We start from the raw sequence: 21,163 nt of genomic DNA on the forward strand, positions 1-21,163 counted from the left end.
AGAATATATAGGCTTCATTTAGAATCTATTATATTTATTCTAATGTCTTAAGAATAAATATTGGAGATTTTAAATTAAATAATTGCACTTTTTTCAATTGTTATTGAATAATTTAAAAAGTATTGATTGGCTAGTGAAGTAATGCGTCTGAACGTGCAAATTTCACGAAAACCACCAGAATCCTACGAGGATAGTGAGGAACGATCACCAGACGAAAAATCAACATAGTTAAAGACTGTATCTTTTTTTTATTTTACGAAAAAATAAATATTCAAAATACTTATTTCAAAAAGACAAAAATTGTAGCCGCATATAAAATTATAACAAATTTCAATTATTTGGGATAACGATAGGTCTTTAGGTGTATGGATTGACGCCAAAAAAGTAACTATGTTTTTATAAATTACTTTATCGGATTGAAAGAATTCTAAAATGAAACAATTAAATTAATAACTACCAATTAACCACAAATGATCGATTAATAAATTTAATAGCCTTTAGTATGTGAGGAAGTGATATAAAATAAACCATCCCTCTGTATCTTTTTTCAGACTGCTTAAACTATTTGTAAGAAAGAAAAAAAAAATGACTTACCCATTATAACGTTACCGACAAATAGGCTCAAGGTGACTGTTGTGAACGTGGTTAGCCTCTGAAACAAATAAACACTAATAAATAAATAAATTATTAATAATTTTTTATACACACTTGAAAATTTATTATTTCTTCCTATTCTAACTCTATATAAAAGTGTTATATCATAGAATATTTGATATTATATTATCATAAGTTACATTATGTTACAACATTTTTATATAATGAAAATAGCATTTTATCATTGTAAAATAGATTTCTTAAGATAATGCTACTATTCAAGGGCGTACCAAAGATCAAATCTAGGGGGGGGGGGCTAGCATTAGCCCATCAAGTTCTGACATTGCAGCACGGAAAAGGCCATATTTTCAGTTGCCAATTAAATTCTAATTCCCATTAAAATAAATTATTATTATTATAACTTAATTAGCCATCAGTTCATTATTTTAGAGTCGACGAACAAAATCACTGGAAAGTTTCATTCAAATTTGAAAATTTATTACAGTTTTTTTTTTATAAAAAGAATAAAACGCTAATAACGATTTCTAGGGAAATCATAATTCTGATTCATCTAATAATGAAACTGGTAGGTATCAAAAATAAAAAATGTCTAAATTCCTCATTTGTAAGTAATTTTATTATGTTAGCAGAAATAACATCCTTCAGAATCGGTAGTATAAGAAGATTCTAGGAATCAGGATCTGAATATGAAGACAACAAGGACCAAAATGATTCAAAAATATCCTGAAAGAGACGAATAATGGATCTATTGAATTTGGCATCGTTTGAGGATGATTATTCGCACTACGCATTGAATCAAGGCTTAGACAATTTTCATAATGATAAGTACAAGGACCAAAACTTAAAGAAGAAGTAGCATCTCTGTTTGAATCACTTGTAGAATACAACAACCCAAAAGCACATTGTAGCTAATAGTGACATGTTCTCGAATCGAAATTAATTTTGATATGCAAACATTAATCGAGCCTCAATTTAGATAAAAATTGTTGAGTCCAGGGATAATGAAATTAATATCGTTAATCAGAAATTTACATTTTTAGGACACTCTATCATTCAAACTTTGGATGAAGTGGTTTTAAAGTAATTAAAAAGACCGAAGGAAAAACTGTAAATTGTTCAAGAATAATGTTGAGTCAAATCTACAATAAAATGTACAATAAAAATAAAATAGAAAAACGATGTACTGAATTTAAAATTAACAAATTTTCACTGCAATGAGGAAGACTAACTAATTTCATAAATATGAAATTATTTTATTATATGAAAAAAAGTAGATATATTAAACACAACAAATACAAGAATTTATTACGAGTGAGGTGTAGATAGTTGACCGTAGATTAATGATTGGAGAAGTTTGTCGGGGGGGTGCGGTCAGCAAAGAACAACATAAATAAACAAAACCATATTTATTTTATGCCGACGTTTCGACCTGAGTTTCAGGTCTTCATCAGGGCTACAGAACAAAGAGATAACAACAACATTTAGAGTAATATACAATTGAAAAGGAATAGTATACAAACAAATTTAGAATTATACAAAATATTGAATTAAATCCTAAATGATAAAAAATTGATTACTGATAATTGAATAGTACAAAATTTTAATTGATTGATAATCGTGGAATTCTATGGTAGTAAATTGAAAACAGTGACAGATGAAATATAAGAAGAAGAAACTACTTGCATATCTTATATTATAACAGTGACAGATGAAATATAATATCATGTAGGTTAGAAGATATGTATAATATAAGATATGTAAGTAGTGTCTAAAAAAGAAAACTGAAAAATTAAATAAATAAATTGAATCTACAAATTAAACATTATGACAAACAATGAAAAATAGTGAGTGGCTTATATCTGAATTATATTGTGAGTATTAACTTATATACCTATACTAATTTATTTATCAATTTATTTATTTAATTTTTCAGTTTTTCTTTTTTAGACACTACTTACATATCTTATATTATAAATATCTTCTTACCTACATGATATTATATTTCATCTTTCACTGTTTTCAATTTACTACCATACAATTTCACGATTATCAATCAATTAAAATTTTGTACTATTCAATTATCAGTTATCAATTTTTTTATCATTTATGATTTAATTCAATATTTTGTATAATTCTAAATTTGTTTGTATACTATTCTTTTGCAATTGTATGTTACTTCTAAATGTTGTTGTTATCTCTTTTGTTCTATAGCCCTGATGAAGACCTGAAACTTATGTCGAAACGTCGGCATAAAATAAATAAATATGGTTTTGTTTATATATGTTGTTCTTTGCTGACCGCACCCCCCGACAAACTTCTCCAATCAAGAATTTATTACCATTTATACATCTTGTTCATCATACATGTTATTAATATTAAAAAGTTGAATCCTAACTAGAAGCCATCGATGACCGAGTGTGCTGAGATTCAAACTTAGCATTGTCGTGTCAGGACGTTACCGGTGCGTATCCGTCCTAGGTGTGTTGACTTTTATTTAATGGAAGACCGTAGGAATAAATTTCGAATTTCCCAGTCTGGCTAGAATAAATTGGTAACAAGCATGATAACCCGTCTTTTCTACTCTAAATTAGAATATTTAGATAGCAATATAAAAATAATTGGATAATAGACCTACATTCTTTAATACCACAAAATATAGTTAATTTATTGAAATATAAAAAATGCTCATATTTGGATTTTAGAAATCTTCGAATACGAAAATCTCACAGTTGAGCGAGATGTCTCTAGAATTACCCGTATTTTGTTTTTATATTGTTTTATATGATAGTGTCACCTTAAGCGTCAATATACTTATTTGATGAGGAAATCTTCATAATAGGTTTAAGTTATATAAGTAAATATATAAATATATTTGTAATACGACCAGGAAATTTGTATTAGCTTTGAGTACCAATGTTAGTGGGACACTTCAAGATCTAAATCGATTAATCAGTCACTTTGATATATAGTACAATTATATTTTATCACACAGAAGTATCGGAGATCCTTCACTATCCATGATGATTGTGATGGTTGTCGTTTCATAAATTTAAAAACTTATACTCTAATACCATTGTCCTTGGGTGTGACAGCTCTTAAGTCAAGGAAAAGTTTTTGAAATTCTATTAGGATTGTTATATGATAAATTAAATAAACAATCCTTTTGAAAATAAAAAAAAAAGTGATCGATGAAACATTTGAGCATGCAATGTGCATGAACCCGGATAAATCGAATTTTTACGTATATTTTTAAGTGCGTAAGAATGGTTTTTTATCTCAATCTTTTGATGACGGTATTTTGATAACAAACTACCGAAATTCATTAACGTTTCTAAATAGTATTTCTTTTATTCGTCATATAATGAGATAAAAAAAAAAAAGTGAGCAATTATTAATTCTCATTAATGAACCAAAAATTCTATCAATGACGTGTTGAAAAGTCTTAAAGAATTTTCTATGACGCGGTCCAAGAAAATTGCATCATTGCATTTTTCCAAAATCAAGTGGATAAAAATAAATCTTTAAAAATAACAATTACAAATTGAATAGTGACGTGTTCAGACAAGGAAAATCCAAACTCAATGAAATATATGGAAGTATAATTCATGATATAAATAAAGTTAGTGAACATTTTTTTTTAATTGGGAAACATAATTGTGAATGTAATTTACATTAATTAATAAATTACATTCAATTAGTTCTTTAATGAAATTGAATATAAACTCTGCGTATTTTATCATTGTTCTCATTCACTAAAAAATGATAAGATAAACAATAGTGTTTTTTTTTTTCAAATGAAGTTCTCTATATAGGAACTTAAATAGATTCTCCGTAATCTCAAAGGATCATCACCCGGACCCGACAATAACCATTACGCAATGATTCAGAACCTTCCACAAAACTCTCTGAATTGGCTACTCGAATTATTTAATGATGTGTGGAAAACTGGTGAATTTCCTTAGGTCTGGCGACAATCAGTAGTAGTTCCAATCCTAAAAGCAGGCAAAGATAAGGGCCAAACGAACAGTTACCGCCCGATATTTTTAACAAGTTGCCTATGCAAAATAATGAAACGAACTGTTAACAAGCGGTTAGAATGGATCCTTGAAATGATATTCTCCAGGCCTTCCCAGGAGGATTTTGTAGAGGGAGGTCCACTATCGACCACTTGGTTCAACTAGAGGCTGAACTACAGTATACTTTCATAGAAAGGCAGCAAGCAATCGTAATTTTCTTCGATATGGTTAAAGCATTCGACTGTACAAGAAAAATACTGTTATAAAAAACTTATATCCTTAAATTTCACGGGTAATCTCATAACCTTCATCAAGCAGTTTCTATCCTTACGGATATTCAAAATCAGGATAAGAAATCATCACTCCAGTAATTTTGAACAAAAAATTGGAGTACCACAAGGATTCGTTCTCAGCACAACCTTATTTGCCGTGGCCATTAATGACTTGGGAAGAAACATGCCCAGAGTAATAAAGGTGATCCTCTATGTGGACGATCTAGCTATTATATGTCGCTCAAACGACACAAATCAAATAAAAAACAAACTACAAGAAGCTCTTAATTGATTACAAAAAAACTGGTCTAATAGCTGAGGTATTACCTTCTCAACCGAAAAAACGAAATTTCTACATACAGCAGAAAAAGACGAACACCACCAGCCCCAGAACTTACCCTAAGAAATTTTCCATTACCGTATGTCGAATATTATAGATTTTCAGGCCCGATATTCGATAGGCGGCTTTTTTGGAACCACCATATCAATACACTTAGAAACAGGTGCATGGACAAAGCTAAAAATCCTTGGCAAAATATCATGGGGAGCTGATAGATCAACGATGCTGAAGATATACAAGACCTTAATCTGCTCCAAACTTGATTATGGAAGTTTTGTGTATGGCTCAACCCGTTTTCAAAGCCTAGCTAAACTCAATACCGTTCAGAACACCGGAATTCGCATTGCCACAGGTGCATTTAGGACCAGTCCAATCTTAAGTCTATGTGCTCGGTCTGGAATATCACCCTTACAATAAAATATTAGACAAATAAAAGACGACAAATATTAGCTACAAATTATCTTCCCCAACTATACCTGCAACTCTCGCATCCTACTTATATGTGCGTTTTCAATTCTAAATTCTCTAGACAGTTCCAACAGTAGAAGAATACAACACTACCTCTCGTTGAACGATTATCGGTCATTGTCACAAAACTAAAAGCAATACCAATCAACATGGCAGAAAATAACACGCCCCCTGGACCTACTAACGTCTAAATGTAAATCTCCAGCTATGAAAATACCGCAAACAAAATACAACAACGTCAAACTATCAAAAAATGTTCCGAGGGCTGCTGCAAACGCTGCCAGAATATACCGCTATAAAAAATGGCTCGAAGTCAGATAACGCAACAGGATCCGCATTTGTGACACCAAACACAACCCATAAGAGAATACTGCATCATCCCTCTAGTATTTATACCCTAGAGATAAATTCCATAGCATCCGTCCTTTATTTTTGCATGACAAATATAGCAAGTGACAATATAGCAATAAAATCGGACTCCATTAACGCTAATCAAGGACTAGATATAATGTATTTGACTCACCCTCTCGTTCAACGAATTCATGAATATTTAATAATGTTAAAACAAATAGGTAAATCAATCTACTTCGTCTGGGCCCCCGGACATGTTGGTATTATAGAAAATGAGATGGCCAACAAAGCTGTTAAAGAAACACTAGCCCTCCCAGATAGAACGACAACTATCTTAACTGCACAGGAATTTGCTCGCCCTTGAAAGGAATGCATAAATAAAAGATGGCAGGCAGTGTAGAATGAAAGTCCGCCCAGTAAGTTGAAAACTATAAAAAAAGATGTGAAGTCCTAGATTATATCAACCGCGAAGTAGACGCCGCAAAGAAGTAGCGATCACGCGACTCTGAAAAGGACTTACCCGAATGACACACATCCACCTCATAACAGAAGAGGCTCCTCAAAAATGTTCGAATTGTAATGGTAATCTGACTATCAAGCACATTTTTGAAGAATGTCATCACTACAAGTTAACTCTGAACCAGTTAGGGATAACAATAAATGTTCCAATGGCGTTGAAAAACCGGTAATCCGTAAGTAGAATCATTAAATTCATCCATAAGACTAACCTAATAATCAACCTTTAATTATAATTGTCTATTTATCTTGCTCTATTTACTAAAATAATCTAATTTTCACCATCCTTTCACCACTATCGTTACGATTTATTATTAAACAAAATATAATTACCAAGCTATATAATATTTCAAACAACACGAAAGGGAGTCCCACTGGTGGAGACCCGCACATCATACCAAACGTATGACTCTCTGAAACAACTAGACCTTACGAAAAACAACAACCAATGGGCGTTGATGACCAGGCTGTTGAACACCCTCACAAAACAAACAAATATTCTTCCAATGAAAACACCTATACTCCCTAAAATATAAATATCTTCAAATTCAATAACTACCTATAAAAAGATTCTGACAAAAATTTCTCCATACTTCTAGTTGAGGTCAGAAAAAAATTCTTACCTTTGATGAAAATAATATATTTTATACTAATACTATAATAATAATTTATTGCTACTTTCATTGATAGCATCAGTCAGATTAGATCATAAAGGAGCTTTTTACTCTGAAAACTAGTTTTGTTAAATAATCCTTTTCTGGAGGTAGTCTTTTAATTGTATAATGACATATAATTTAATTAAATTGTATAGCTTATCTTTGTATTAGGCACGGTATAAATTAGTGGGTTCAAAGCATGATTTTGATCACGCTGCTTACTAAGAATTTAAAACCCAGTGTATAATAGAGTATTGTTGTATGCTAATTATTTTTTACCATTCCATTTTAATTTCTGTAAATTTCAGTGAGGCCTGCTAGAATACTTTTATTTTTTTAAATGTTCTGAAACAATGGAAGGTTTCAGACAGGCAACCAAACCACTTGTAGGCATACCCAGTCGACTACTACTAACATTTCCGAGGTGATCCCAGCACAAGATATACCCGGCACGAGGCTATTAGTCAGAGATCCGATCGCAGATAGGCAGCCACCTGCTGTATTGTCAGCTCTTGCTCAAGCCTGGGCCAATGATTAACCAATACGCTGTGTAGCTTTGGCTAGCGGGATCAGGTGTATTATAGGAGCATTATTAGGAGGTAGATAACTGTTGTATTAATCATAGTGACGTTCTATTGTGTAACAGTATGTAATCTGGGATAAGTTTTGTCAAATATGAATAGTACTTTAGAGAAAAAGTAATTATCCCAAGATTTACTGAGTTAACTGGTTAAGAATACAAAAAAAAAAATTGATATTTTAAAAAAGAATAATTATATTATAAACGAAAAAAATTGGATTTCCCTTACCCTGTTGATCTAATTCTTTGTAATTTTACGATTAATTCTCGAAGATTGAGAAAAAGGATATGACAACGATTTTTTTATTAGCTCCTGTCTTCATTTTTTTAAGATATCTGTCTATAGGTACCCTGGCTTCCATGATACCTAATATGCAAAGATAACATGTATATGGCCAGTTCGAAGTTTTCTGAAAAAAGTCTTGCATCCCAATGTCTTACAAATTGTTATCAATTTTGTCTGTATTTCCAAGGATAATCTCTGTAGTTTAATCAAGTGTTCGATTCATGAGACTATTGGGCCTGCCCCCTCTTGTACATTAACACCGTAACTTCTCATTATTGGTTCCCAATCGGTGGCAGGCGAGAGTCCAAGAATTGGGCCACAGATTGTCTCGACAGCAGGATTTATCTTTAGGACTGTTTCATTTTTCTAGTAATGGATAGCTCATATATGATATTAAACATAACAGGTAACCTTAAAATACCAAAGATAGTAAAAGGTAAGACACAACACGAATTACTTTTCTTTTTCACAGTAAAGCACTTACTAATTCACTTTTTATTTCTGTTTTAGAGGGTTCGGGAAAAAAAAATTCTAGTATCATAGTACCATCTAGAATGGATATTTCATAAATAACAATAAACATTACAGGTTACCTTAAAATACCAAAGGTAGTAAAAGGTAATACACAACACGATATATTTCCTTTCTTTTCACAATTAAGCACTCACTAATTCATTGTTTCTTTATGTTTTAGAGGGATCGAAAAAAAAAAAAATCACCTTTCCTTAGTTTTTAGCTGTTAGTTGAAACGTCCTATCTGGTAAATGCACTTTTTAGCAATTTAGAGAGGCTTAATAATGAATAGATATGGGAGTGATTGTTGGTCAAACATGGTTCATCTTCGGGTTGGGAATCACTACTACTGACATTTCACCAGCACTCTACTAGAAATGATTCATTCTAACTGATTATGTTTCAGTTTATATTACGAGTAAAATTGAGAATATTATTTTATTTATTTCCACCTTCCCCGGCCTTATAAGCAATACAGGTGTGCAGCAGCAACTCGATGTTACATATCCATCTTCAAACTACTGCTAATAAATCAATTTACATTTTAATGATTCATTTACAGTTTTCTTACAGGTTTCATTAGTTTTCAGTCTTACGGTTCAGTCTTCTGTGCCTCTTCCGTCCGCAGGCATTTCAGGGGGTGGTCTTCTTTGACGAATATCAAAGTGGATTGGTCTAATAATTGTTTTCCACCCGTATACAAATTCCTTGTAATACGGTAGTTTTCTTCGCTTACTAGCTGAGGGAAGTCAGAACGGCAAAACAGAGAACCTGTGATGGCGTAGAGTCCAGTTTCCCTTAGCAATCTGGCCTGTAATATATCAAAGGTGGTACAGTCTGGTGGTATAGTCCACAACTAGGGCATAGGGGGTCGATATCCATCCCGTGGCCATGAAGCTTGGCTCGAAATCCTACATGCCCAATAGAAAATGCCCAGTGAATACTGGGCTAGGACTACCCCAGTGACTAGTGGGCTAGGAGGACCCACTTTGCTTCCATCCGTGACCAAACGGTGGGGAAATATTTCCCCAAAGGTTTTCCGAAAGGTAGCACCTTCTGGGCTTGTCATCCAACGCCAGTTCCATTCTTCGGTGGTGTCCTCCCGGAGAATGATTTTCCATTTACTTGGGCTCTCGTCAACCCTCACCTGAAGATTTGCCTGCCGAGCCGTCTCTTGAATTTAAACATCATCATTTCTTTCTGCAGAAGATCGAGAGGTACCCCTCCCGCTATATAATGGAGGATATTCCTATAAACCACAATGAAAACATAGACCAAGGAGGTTGCCTTTTTGGCTCACTTTTACTTTAAAGGGGAGTATTGTTATGCACCTGGGTTCCCTAACTAAAGTTTACGGTAGGTTGCGTTAATGTTTCAAGACAGTTTCAAATTTATTAGTAATTTTTTAAGGATTTAACAAAAAAATAAAGTACGTTATTCCTTGAATTTTTTTTTTTTTTTCCGAAACCTCTAAAACAGAAATAAAAAAGAGAATTAGTAAGTGCATTAGTGTGAAAAAAGAAAAGCAATTCGTGTTGTGTCTTACCTTTTACTACCTTTGGTATTTTAAGGTTATCTGTTATATTTAATTTTTCATATGAGCTATCCATTTAAGGAGCTATTTTGAGTCCGGAGGTGAGGGGCCTCCTCGTGTTGTATCGCATATATGATAAAAATAAAAATAAAAATAAAAAGTAAAAATAAAAATAAAAATAATATAGACGATAGATAATGGTGAAATAATAAGAGAAACAGTCAGAAATCGAAAAGAAGTGTGAGGGAGGTATTAGGTATTACTTTTTCTTTCTTAACAGTAATGCACTACTAATTCACATTTTATTTCTGTTTTTTAGAGGGTTCGGAAAAAAAAAAAAAAAAAAAAAAAAAAAGGCTGGGGGTGCATCAGAAGATGGAGCTATGAGGTGATGTTAATAGGGTTTTTGGTACCTTTCCTGCCCTGCCACATCGCAGGAAGGGGGGATGGGGTGACTGATTGGATTGAAGGAAGCAGGGAGACTGTCGAAGAATTTAATGTGTCTCCGTGTGATGTGTTGTAGTACAGTTTCTAACTGTAGTTCGTTATGAATGTGTGCCATGTTACGTCTTTCCAGGGATGTCCCTCGACATATCTTCTGTAGTGTGCTGTTTTGGTATTGTTGTAGTGATTTCAGGGCTGTTGGGTAGAAATAGTGTAGTAGTAGTGAGCCGTTTAGGAGTGATGGTCGTAGTATTACTTTGTAGATGAGTAATTTGTGTCTGAGTGACAGCCCTGGTAAGTAGATGAGGTGTTTAAGTTGGTATGATGTTGACTTGACGATTAGTATTCTGTTCTGTATGTGTGCAGTGAAAGATAGATGTGTTTCTAGTTTAATGCCTAGGTAAGTGAGATGTTTCTTGGTTTGTATTGTCTGTTCGTTGAGTTTAGGTGCTCTGTTGGGAGTTTTCATGTATGAGAAGGTGATGGCGTCTGTTTTGTGTGGATTGATATGAATGTTTATGTCTCGTAGTTTGTTAGCGATGAGTTGGGCCGTTGCGGCGGCCTGGTCCATGGCCTTGTCTGCATTCATGCTTGCCGAGTATATGGCTATATCATCAGCATAAGCAGATATTTGAGCATCGTCAAATTTAGTCCCGACTATATTCCTTGAAAATAAATACCTTAATCTATTGTTGTTACTGTTATTTACAGTATTTGATTTTATTTACAGTGTTAGCATAATGAGTTCTGAAAATCTTATTATCTGTTATTGTGTTGGTTTGAGTAATGCGTATAATCTTATACATAATAATTATAATTATGTAATTCTTGTTCTGTACATGCTATCTAATATTTTAAATTTATTACAATTAAATTTCTATTACTATTAAATGACTAGCAATTGATTTTAAACTGTTGATATCTTTAGTATTAGACATGATTTGTTTTTCATATTTGTTTCCAATCATTTACCTTTTTCATGTTTATAATGTATTTACTCAGTTTATTGTTATCTTATAGTCCTTAATTAATATTAGTATGAACGTGTTCTTCAAATGTCTTCATTATTATCAGTTAAGCCAGTTTTGTTTTTTACAATCCTATTTAATATCATTATCTACTATATGTTTTCAATAAAGCCTTTAAAATCTTAAGTGTTTCTGTTATTTTTGTATTTATTATTCTTTGAATTTATTTTTTACTTCTATTTCTGCAGTTTTCACAAATAGTTCTGTTTCTTTAATCGTTCGTGTTTCTGGGAATACAATTATTTGTAATAAACTGTTTCTAGATTTAAAAGTTAAAATTCAACAACCTTTTACTAAATATTATTAGTAATTAAACAGTTATAACTGTACTCAAACACACACCCACACATATATTTATATTTTTAAAACCGATAATCCATTAATATCTGGAAGATACATGTTTATTAACTTTTTTGTTGTTATGTTTAACAATTTTTAAACAATCTTTACTAACCTATTTTAAACTTAAACATACTATTGTCTAATTATAAAATAAGTGTTGGTGAATGCTAAAACAGTCAAGGGAACATGTATAAGGAAACAGTGGCCTTTTAATAAAAAAGATGATAAGATGACCTCAGGAATGAGAAATATCCTTGGAGAATAAGTGGACAATGTTCCAGCCACGTTTTCTAAAAATAGACGGCCCATAAAAGCTCTGACCCTCATGTCCGAGCTTATTTATGAACTTGAAAAAACACAGAATTTTGTTTAATACAAATTACTCTTTTGTATTTAACAAAATTCTAGTTTCATTTTCTTTAGTTTTGTGTTTATTAAATTTCTATTCACGTTGATATATTTTCTTCAGCAGTTTATCCATACAATATCTCCTCAAAAAAATAAATAAATAAATAAACGAAAGGTCACTAGCAAACAAAAAACTACACAGGTCAATACAATTAAAAAAGGAATTAGAGGTACTACGATGTAGTGGCATGATATATTATATTATACATTACCGTACATGATCACACAATTAAATTTGTCGTAAATACTACTTTCATACTCCATGGACTTACAGTCATACTGTATAAAAATTCAGAGAACCAGCGAGTTTGGAATTTGTCTTCCAATAACTTCAGTTGCCGCTGAAACGTGAGGGAAATTAAAGTCTCAATGAGGTGATCTCTATGTTGCTACATTTTATATAAAACATCCCAGGCTCAGAATTTGCTTTAAGGAGTGACGGCAGGACAAAATAAAATAAATAAATTGAAAGATTTCAAGAATTTAATACAAAATAATTTAACCAATATAAACTTCCAAAATTTCCATGAACATACCGTTTGCTTTTTCCCTCTCTTCAGGCCGAGGATGAAATTTGGTATCATTTAATTATTTCTAATAATAATTCAGATGTATATTGGTATTTATTTAGAAAGAATCTGAATATATAAGGACTTATAAGGAATATATATATTTGAACAAGATATTGGACATTTTTTTCTTTCATTTCCACAAAATTGTAATTATCTAAAAAAAATGATTATTTCAGCCAAACCCTCACATGTACATCGTTCTCTAAGAGTATCTTGGAAAAATCTTTTTCATTTTCGATAACACAGAAAGTCGTAACGAGACCTTACAAATAAACTTTTTACTCTCCTTTGCCGAACATATATTAGTACTATTGAGAAAGAGCAAACAAAGACTACACTAATATAAATGACGATGGTTCCTCGAGTAAAGACTTGGCATAGGCAGGGGTCAGACCACAGGGGCGAAGAGGCAGCCGACCCCCGTCACGATTGCCACCCCTCGCCTTGGCATTTCCAGGGGCGGGCCCATTAGTCTTGGTCATGGCTCCTGCCTCCGGGTTCAAGGGAATCGCTGCGTTATTGAAATCAGTCTCTGTTAATGGTGATCAGCTCTGATGAGTCTTTCGGGTTCATTAAATCATTAAACATAAAAGGTGTAAGCAAGGCGACACCTTTCAGGTTATTATGAAATGTTTCGTGCCATTTTTTTTTTTATCACCCAGTTATATAAAAGAGAATATGAGTCCATTTGTCCCTTATAGACTCCCCCCTAAAGAGTTGAATTCAAATTCAGCTCGCCCCTAAGCCTAAGAAGTTCTTGCGGTCTTCTTTATAAAGAAAATAATATTTTCGTTTATAAATATAATCGTTTTAAGAAAATAGTATTTATGATGGAAATTATAATTTAAATCGCATAATATCATTGAGTACTAATGAAAGCAACTTGTCTGTTTCTAGTCTGGTTATAGTAACATGAATTTAAATTTTGTACATTCAAATTCATGCAACTCTAAGCTACAATTTTCACCATAAATATTATTTTCTTAAGAAACATTCCCACACCAATTGACCCTCTCCTCTTTCACCTTGCGATTGAATAAAGAAGAACACAAGAACTCTTGGGATTAGGGACGTCCTGACATTAAATTCAACTCTGAGTGTATGGGGGACAAATGGACTCATATTCTCTTTTATACAACTGGGTAATGAAAAAAAAAATGGCACGAAACATTTATGAATGATTTCGTAGGTGCCACCTGCCAGATACCTTTTATGTTTGATGATTGAATGAACTTGAAAGATTGATCATTCATTATAGACTGCTCCTCAAGACCGAGAAAAAAATATATACCTACAACAGTCAAGAATAAAGTTATCAAAATAAATTTAGTACGTCTTGAATTAACGATTCAATTCAGGACATCTTTCTTTTTTTTTTAATAATGTTTGAAGAACCTAGGTACATGAACACCCAAATTTGGAAATTTCGGAACTCTCTTATTTTCACAGTAAACAAGGCATCAAGTATAATCATGCTTGTAAAAAAATCTTGTTCGCTATAAATCATATTGATGTAATTCTTATCTGTAAGTTAAATATTTTATCGTCTAGACCTCAAATGTTTTAATTTCTTCTTTTTTTTTTTTTACTTTTTTCAACAAACTTACTCAGAAATGTCTGGAATTTATACTTCATCTTCCTAGCGCACAAATAAAGAAATAAGTTCCTTCATATGTTTCAATTTATTTTAAAAAATGTTTATGGCAAAGGTGACTTAGTACGACTATTTAATACCCTTTATAAACAGTTGGGAATCAAAAGCTGGTACGAATGGGGACAGTCGTCATCGGATAAAATAACCACTAGAATAACACATAAAATAAAATTAAAAAGTTTACTTTTGTTTGAAAAAGACTTATGTTTATTTTTTTAACTTAATATACAGTTTCTCTTGAAATAAAAATAGAGTAGAATAACAAAAAAAAATACAAAAACAGAAATTATTGTTAAATAAGAATCAAGACCAAAATAAATCAAAATTACAAGATCGAGGAAGAATCAAAATTAAAATTTTTAAGTGATATGAAGTCATAATTGTATTAAAGGATATTGAAAATAAAAACAATCAAACAAAAAATACAAAGATCGGGAGACTTAAATCGCCGATGACTGGTTTGCTGGATCCAACTAATCTCTATTTCTAGTGTCTCGTTGTCGGGAATATGGTTTGATAGAAAAACTGATATTTACTTCCAATTCATGGATAAAATTTGACGAAAATTATTATTAAACTTCTAGAAGAAGCAATCTAGCACTAAAGGTTTCAGCTTTATTGTTTAACAGAAGATAGCAGGAGAAAAAAGAGAAATACCAAAAAACATGTGATTATTGTTCAACTGAACTTTGCAAGCACCAATTAGTAGGCATACTTTTTCTCTTTGAATCCTAGGATTTTCATGCCTTTCTTTACCACAGGTGTGTCACACTAAGCAACTCGAAACTTTTAACTTTAGTGGAGCAATGACATCTGCTAAGGAACAAAATTGGTAAAAACTTTTCTTTCTTTTTTTAACAATTAACCGCTTAGGGCCCAAATGTTTTCAAACTCTTTAAACACCAATATCATAAGCAGTACCATTATTACTAATTCCAGCTTCATAGTCAATGTCGTTTATGAAGGACCACTATGTCATTGAGTTCTTCTGTATATTCAACTTTTTCTCCTTGAGATTCCGGAAGTAAGTAAAACGTTGAATACTTTTGTAATAAACATTAGTAAGGGAGACTTGAAAATTTCAATTTCAAAACAACCAAAACAAAAATAGTAATTAATATGACCAATCTCTATCTAAAATAACCATCTAAAAACAGTATATCGTTTTTAACAAACATACTTTTTTCCACTGCATTCCTGTCTTGCAACATTTACCACCAGTAGTACTCTTTCTAATCAGCATAACAGAATGATGGTACCAGCAGCATGAATGAAACAGCTCACCAACGTAGACAAAGGAGAGCTGAACAAACCATGGGATTGCACAATCCAAGGCCTTGTTAAATTTAGGTAATGGTGAGGTTCCTCCTAATGCCCCTGTGGCAAGTGATCTTTATAAAGCCATTACCTTCACACGGCCATTATGATACCTACATACGGTAGTTTCACAATGGCTACTGTGTATTGAAGCGGTTACAAGCTGAAACAGTCCTTCGTTTTGAAAAAGTTTCAAAATGCGATTTACCGCCGGCTTGGCAATCCTTTTGTAATTGGCTTATACGACATAGGAGATTCCATAAAGCAAGACCTTCATGAACTCAGTCCTTCCAAATAGTAGGGTAAAGAAATCTTACAATAATTGTTTTCTTTTTTATTCTTTTTAAATGCGAAGGAACGTTTTCAACTCAACCTATTTTTAATTTTTCTATGCAATTTATTGCTAAATTGCACTAATTTAGAATTCATTTTAGTTCCCATAAATTGTTGTTTCAACCATTGTAAATAATATCGTAACTTGAATCATTTATTGTTTACATTAAGATCATAGCACTGCAATTTTACTTTATTACAATAGTGTGATAATTTCGAACTTGAGTTGTTGACGGAAATACATGTTTTGAGGTTCCCTGAGTTTAGCAAAAACCTAGGCTCGCAAAATGTCTGCAACATTCGATTTTCTCGATAACAACTTTGATTAAACTTGCCCTGTCAATGTAAAATTCTCATTTAAACAGTTTAACAGTGGTTACAAAACAAATTTTTCTCGAAAGTACCATTAATTTTGTTAATTTAAAAAAGAAAAAGTTTTTATTTTTACCAATAATAAACATTTGATAGGTACAAAATACTGAAAAACAATTATGAATAAATAGAGGGAGAAAAGAAGTATCCAAGTCCACCTGAAAAAGTGGAAACCACCCGATTTTTCCCGATTACAGTAAGGCTTCGTTATTTGTTGTTAGAGTACTGTGTTATTGGCAGGAACAAAATTTATTTTCGTTATTCCCACCCCGAAAAGACTTAAAATATAAATTTTTATAACACCAGAAAAATGAAAAATTTTTATTCATAATTTTTACATTTCCTATTTTTCTTTTGTTTTTTTTTTTTCAATTACAAAAATAGCGATGAAGAGCCCACCAATCTACACAGAATTTTGGGACGTCTATAGGGTGGTAAGTGAAAGTTGTGTGATGCACGCACTGCACTAGATTTTTTCTTTTGCATAATATAACAACTAATATGGTTAATGAAAAAATGTTATATTTCTTTAAAAGTAATATTTTTTTACTGAATCACTTTTAATATGTACAGATCTAAATTTGTATTTTTATTAGTTAAAAATCATCTGAATGTAAAAAAAAACTAACAAGTTTATAATAATAATAGTGTATTATTAAACTAAAACTAAAGCATGCATTATTAAGCTATTACTTTCCATTCTTTAAACACTGCTTTATGTAATAATGGAAATAAAACGTGCCATTCTTAAAATTTAGATTTATATTCAAAACGCAAAATTGAAATTAAAATAAATGATCTCCCAGACAGGTTATTTCAAGTAAATCACAACATCGCTTATTCATCGCTGTTTCCTCAGTCTGCTGGTGTACCTCAGGGTAGTATCTTTGGTCCTATCCTTTATACAGTTTTTACAGCTGACATCCCAACCCATTGTAACACTATTCTCACCACGTTTGCCGAAGACACATGTCTATTGTCAGTGAATAATGATCCTTCCATTGTATCCCAATCTCTCCAATCCCACATCACCACCCTTGAAGAATGGTGCCAAAACTGGAGGATTAAAACAAATTCCAATAAATCCCACCAAATCACATTTACCCTTCGTCGCAAACCTTCCTCTTACTGTATCTTTTAATAATACCCCACTTATTCCTGTTGAACAGATCCGTTACTTAGGACTAAATCTGGAAAAACGACTGACTTGGAATCCTCATACAAGACTGAAAAGAAGATGGCCCCGAGATCTTGTCCTTTAGAAATGTTTTTGGAGTTCTATCAATGGTTAGATTCTCCACATGTTTTTATCATGTCATAATATCACTTACAGCAAATTTACTTGATGTGTATGTATGAATACAGTCATAAATAACAATAAATAAATTATTAAAAAAATAAATAAAATAAATGATACGATATTCAGCACTATACTTTGAATCGCTTTCAGATGAAATTTGAATTTTATATCGCTTAAAACCAAGTCAAGGAGAAAAACCAGGATAGTGTTGAAAGAAAGAAATGATAAACCAGTTAATGAAGGAATAGATATGACGCCAGTCATGAAGAATATGTAGGGAATCGAATGAAGATTATTCAAGGGATCCTTCCACTTTTGGGAATGACAGTAGCTGTGACCAAACCGCTTAAGCGATAAGGGGATTTTAACCTATAATAAAGAGATCATCACATAATCTATTCATTAGCTGACGAAGAAAAGAGAGCGTAATGAACACTAAAAAACAAGAAATCTAGACGGAACATTAATGAGAGCAATAAATATATGATAACGGTATGAAAAGATTGACATTTAGATTAGATGTGATTGTAATTTTATTTTGTTTTAATACTTTTATTAGTATAGGAAGTTATGATCAAACATTCTTCATTAATCCCATAATAACTGCAGGTGGAGAGACCTATAAATTTTGAATGTATGATGTTATAAAACGTATGGTTTATGGGTCATCATGAAGGAACGGAGAATTTTCAACCCTCACTTGAATAAAATTATTTTCAAGCTGTGTAATATTAACTTCACGGTTCCAGTGAGTCTGGACTCAAAGTCCCGTGATTGATACACTAAAAGGAATATATATTCTTATATAAAGAATGATCACGAAATTTATTACTCAATTCGATAGAAAGTTATGTAACTATAAATTTTGAAGAACAAATTTAGCATTTGGTCAATCAAGAGAAGTAACTCGTGAATAGTAAGTGGGTTAATTATTTTCTTGTTTATCTTAATATTTTTAACATAATTAAAAATAACAATTTTTAGCATCTTGTTTATATTTAAAAAATGAAAGTTGATCATAAAAATTTTATGAATTGCCCCATACCTTAAAGTGCCCGGGGTCCCCACTTGGTTAAACACTATCTAATATCACATTCTGTAACTCAAGTTTCAAAACTCAAACTCTGAATCACTACATTTCTGTCTCAACATGGAACCCAGTTTCAGTTAAAAACAAAATTCCACAACACAGGCCTAAATCTTAAATACAGTGATATATTACAAATAAGGGCTTAGAAAAAAAATGGTTAAAGCCGACCCCTTTTTCAAGCATCACTATACATTCATCACATGAAAAACATTTCTTTATGTATAGATATATTTAATTAATTATACAACTATGTTTCCCTGGTGATTTATCTGCCAAATTAATTTAAATTAGTTTTTGTAAGCTTTCAAACAAGACCTATCTTCCCCTAGAAGTAAAAAAAAAATTAATTTAATAAAAATTAATTTTTTTCAGTAAATAGTTGTAATATTTATGATTATTAATGATTATTATTATTATGACGACTCTGCACATACAGTGTAAAAGTTAAATAACCCTTAAAATACCGATGGTAGAAAAAGGATACCAACTTCTTCTAACCATATTTCTTGTACCTTAAATCCCTATTTCATTATTAATGGAGGGTACGAAAAAAAAATAGTTGTAATAATTAATAAAGCACTATAATTGAACAGTAGTGCTGTATTAAATGATTTTCTACTAAACTAGATTTTTTCCATTGCCGTGGGATCATTTTGTTCACTAAAATGGGTCCAGCAATCTTTTATTAAAATTTTATTAGTCAATTTTGCGTTCATGTTTTTGTTGATTGTGGTTTTATCAAAGAGCTTATCTAAGAACATTAATGTTCTTATATAACTTCTTTTATATTTATGTTTGAAGATGAATGTTTATTGTTCATTGGCTGTTGAATGTTGCCCGTTATTTAAGAATGAACCACATATATTTTCAATATACTCTTTTGATTATAGTGATTATTATTTTTTTTAAGCCATTTTAATTTTTCTTTCAATACTTTTTTTTTAATTCTTCTTGTACATGACATTTTTTGCAAATTTACATAGTATGTAATATAAAAAAAGGAATATTTTAAAAATATTACATCAAGGAACATAAGTACATTTAAATGAAATACATATTGTACCTTAAGCATGTATTTTTAGGAATATATGCTTATATACATGTAGAAGTTATATTCATAAGTGATAGATATAAATGTTCGTCATACCTCTTTTCTGACTCCTGGAAATATGATGAGAAAGGCGACATAGAGGGTAACGAAAACGAAACAGGCGGCTATTGAAGGCACATCCCCCGTCACTGAGGTCCTGTTGGGCACCGAGTACAGAGTTGGTCCGGTGGGTTCTCCATTCCACCAGCCCATAGCTCAGGATCTGCAAGATAATACAATATACATTATTTTATATCTTTCCTACGTCTTTAAATATTAGTTATCAATTAATTACTAGTTAAATTTTTTTTTCGTACCCCCCTGACGAAATAAGTACTTAAATACATACATACAGGTAGATATATGTATATCTGTACTACTAGTTAATTTTTTTTTTTCAAACCTCTTTATTTTTTATATGGTTACAGAATACATGGTAATATATATCTACTAGTTAAATTAAAATGAATAATAACTTAATAACTAGAGTGATTTTTACAAAATATGGGAATCAAAACTTTTTAGTAGCAAAAGCTCTAAGCAGAACATTTCACAATGACAATAATAATTTAAAAAAATAAATGATTAGTTTTAATCTTTTCTTTTTTACTATAAAAAGTAGTATATTACATATTTGTATTTTAATATCTTTTAGATATTTTAAGTCTGTTAAGGATATTGCTTTATTAATTAGGTTACTGGCCACATTTATTTTCTGTGAGTTAGCGTGATTTTTTAACTAAAAAAATAATTAATAAATGGTAGTATAACAAAATACAAAAAAACCTCATGACAATTAATGAAAATAGAAATAGTAATATAGGGAAATCCTTAGAAATAAATAATAAAACTAACGATAATACTAATATCAAAAGAAAGTGTTTTAGGAAAATAATAAAACCTACTCAAATGATGATTTTTTCTAAAAACGCAGATTCTTAAAAATCAGATCAACTTAATATAAAAGAAAAAATAGAACCCAGTAATTATAGAAATAAAAATTATCAATATTGACTATAATGTACCGGGTTCAACTGATAAAATTAAAATGATATTAATAAAATAT

The 21,163-nt window shown here is 31.4% G+C and overlaps 1 protein-coding gene across 3 annotated transcripts in view; it reads right to left on the bottom strand.

Annotated features, from left to right (window-relative positions):
* Positions 1 to 21,163, bottom strand: part of mol (dual oxidase maturation factor 1 mol) — a 341,356-nt gene that overhangs the window by 44,577 nt on the left and 275,616 nt on the right. For all 3 annotated transcript variants that reach the window (XR_010843535.1, XM_067047750.1, XM_067047755.1), the window contains exons 2-3: positions 20,155 to 20,320; positions 595 to 652 (exon numbers count right to left, since the gene is read on the bottom strand). Coding sequence is in view for 2 of the 3 variants with exons in the window: in XM_067047750.1 (XP_066903851.1) it covers positions 595 to 652; positions 20,155 to 20,310 (214 nt within the window). In the remaining variant the exon portion in view is untranslated. The remainder of the gene's footprint in view (positions 1 to 594; positions 653 to 20,154; positions 20,321 to 21,163) is intronic.

This window comes from Halyomorpha halys, unplaced genomic scaffold, assembly GCF_000696795.3.
Source record: "Halyomorpha halys isolate HHAL.00 unplaced genomic scaffold, Hhal_1.1 Scaffold34.1, whole genome shotgun sequence".
Classification (NCBI taxonomy): Eukaryota; Metazoa; Arthropoda; class Insecta; order Hemiptera; family Pentatomidae; genus Halyomorpha; species Halyomorpha halys.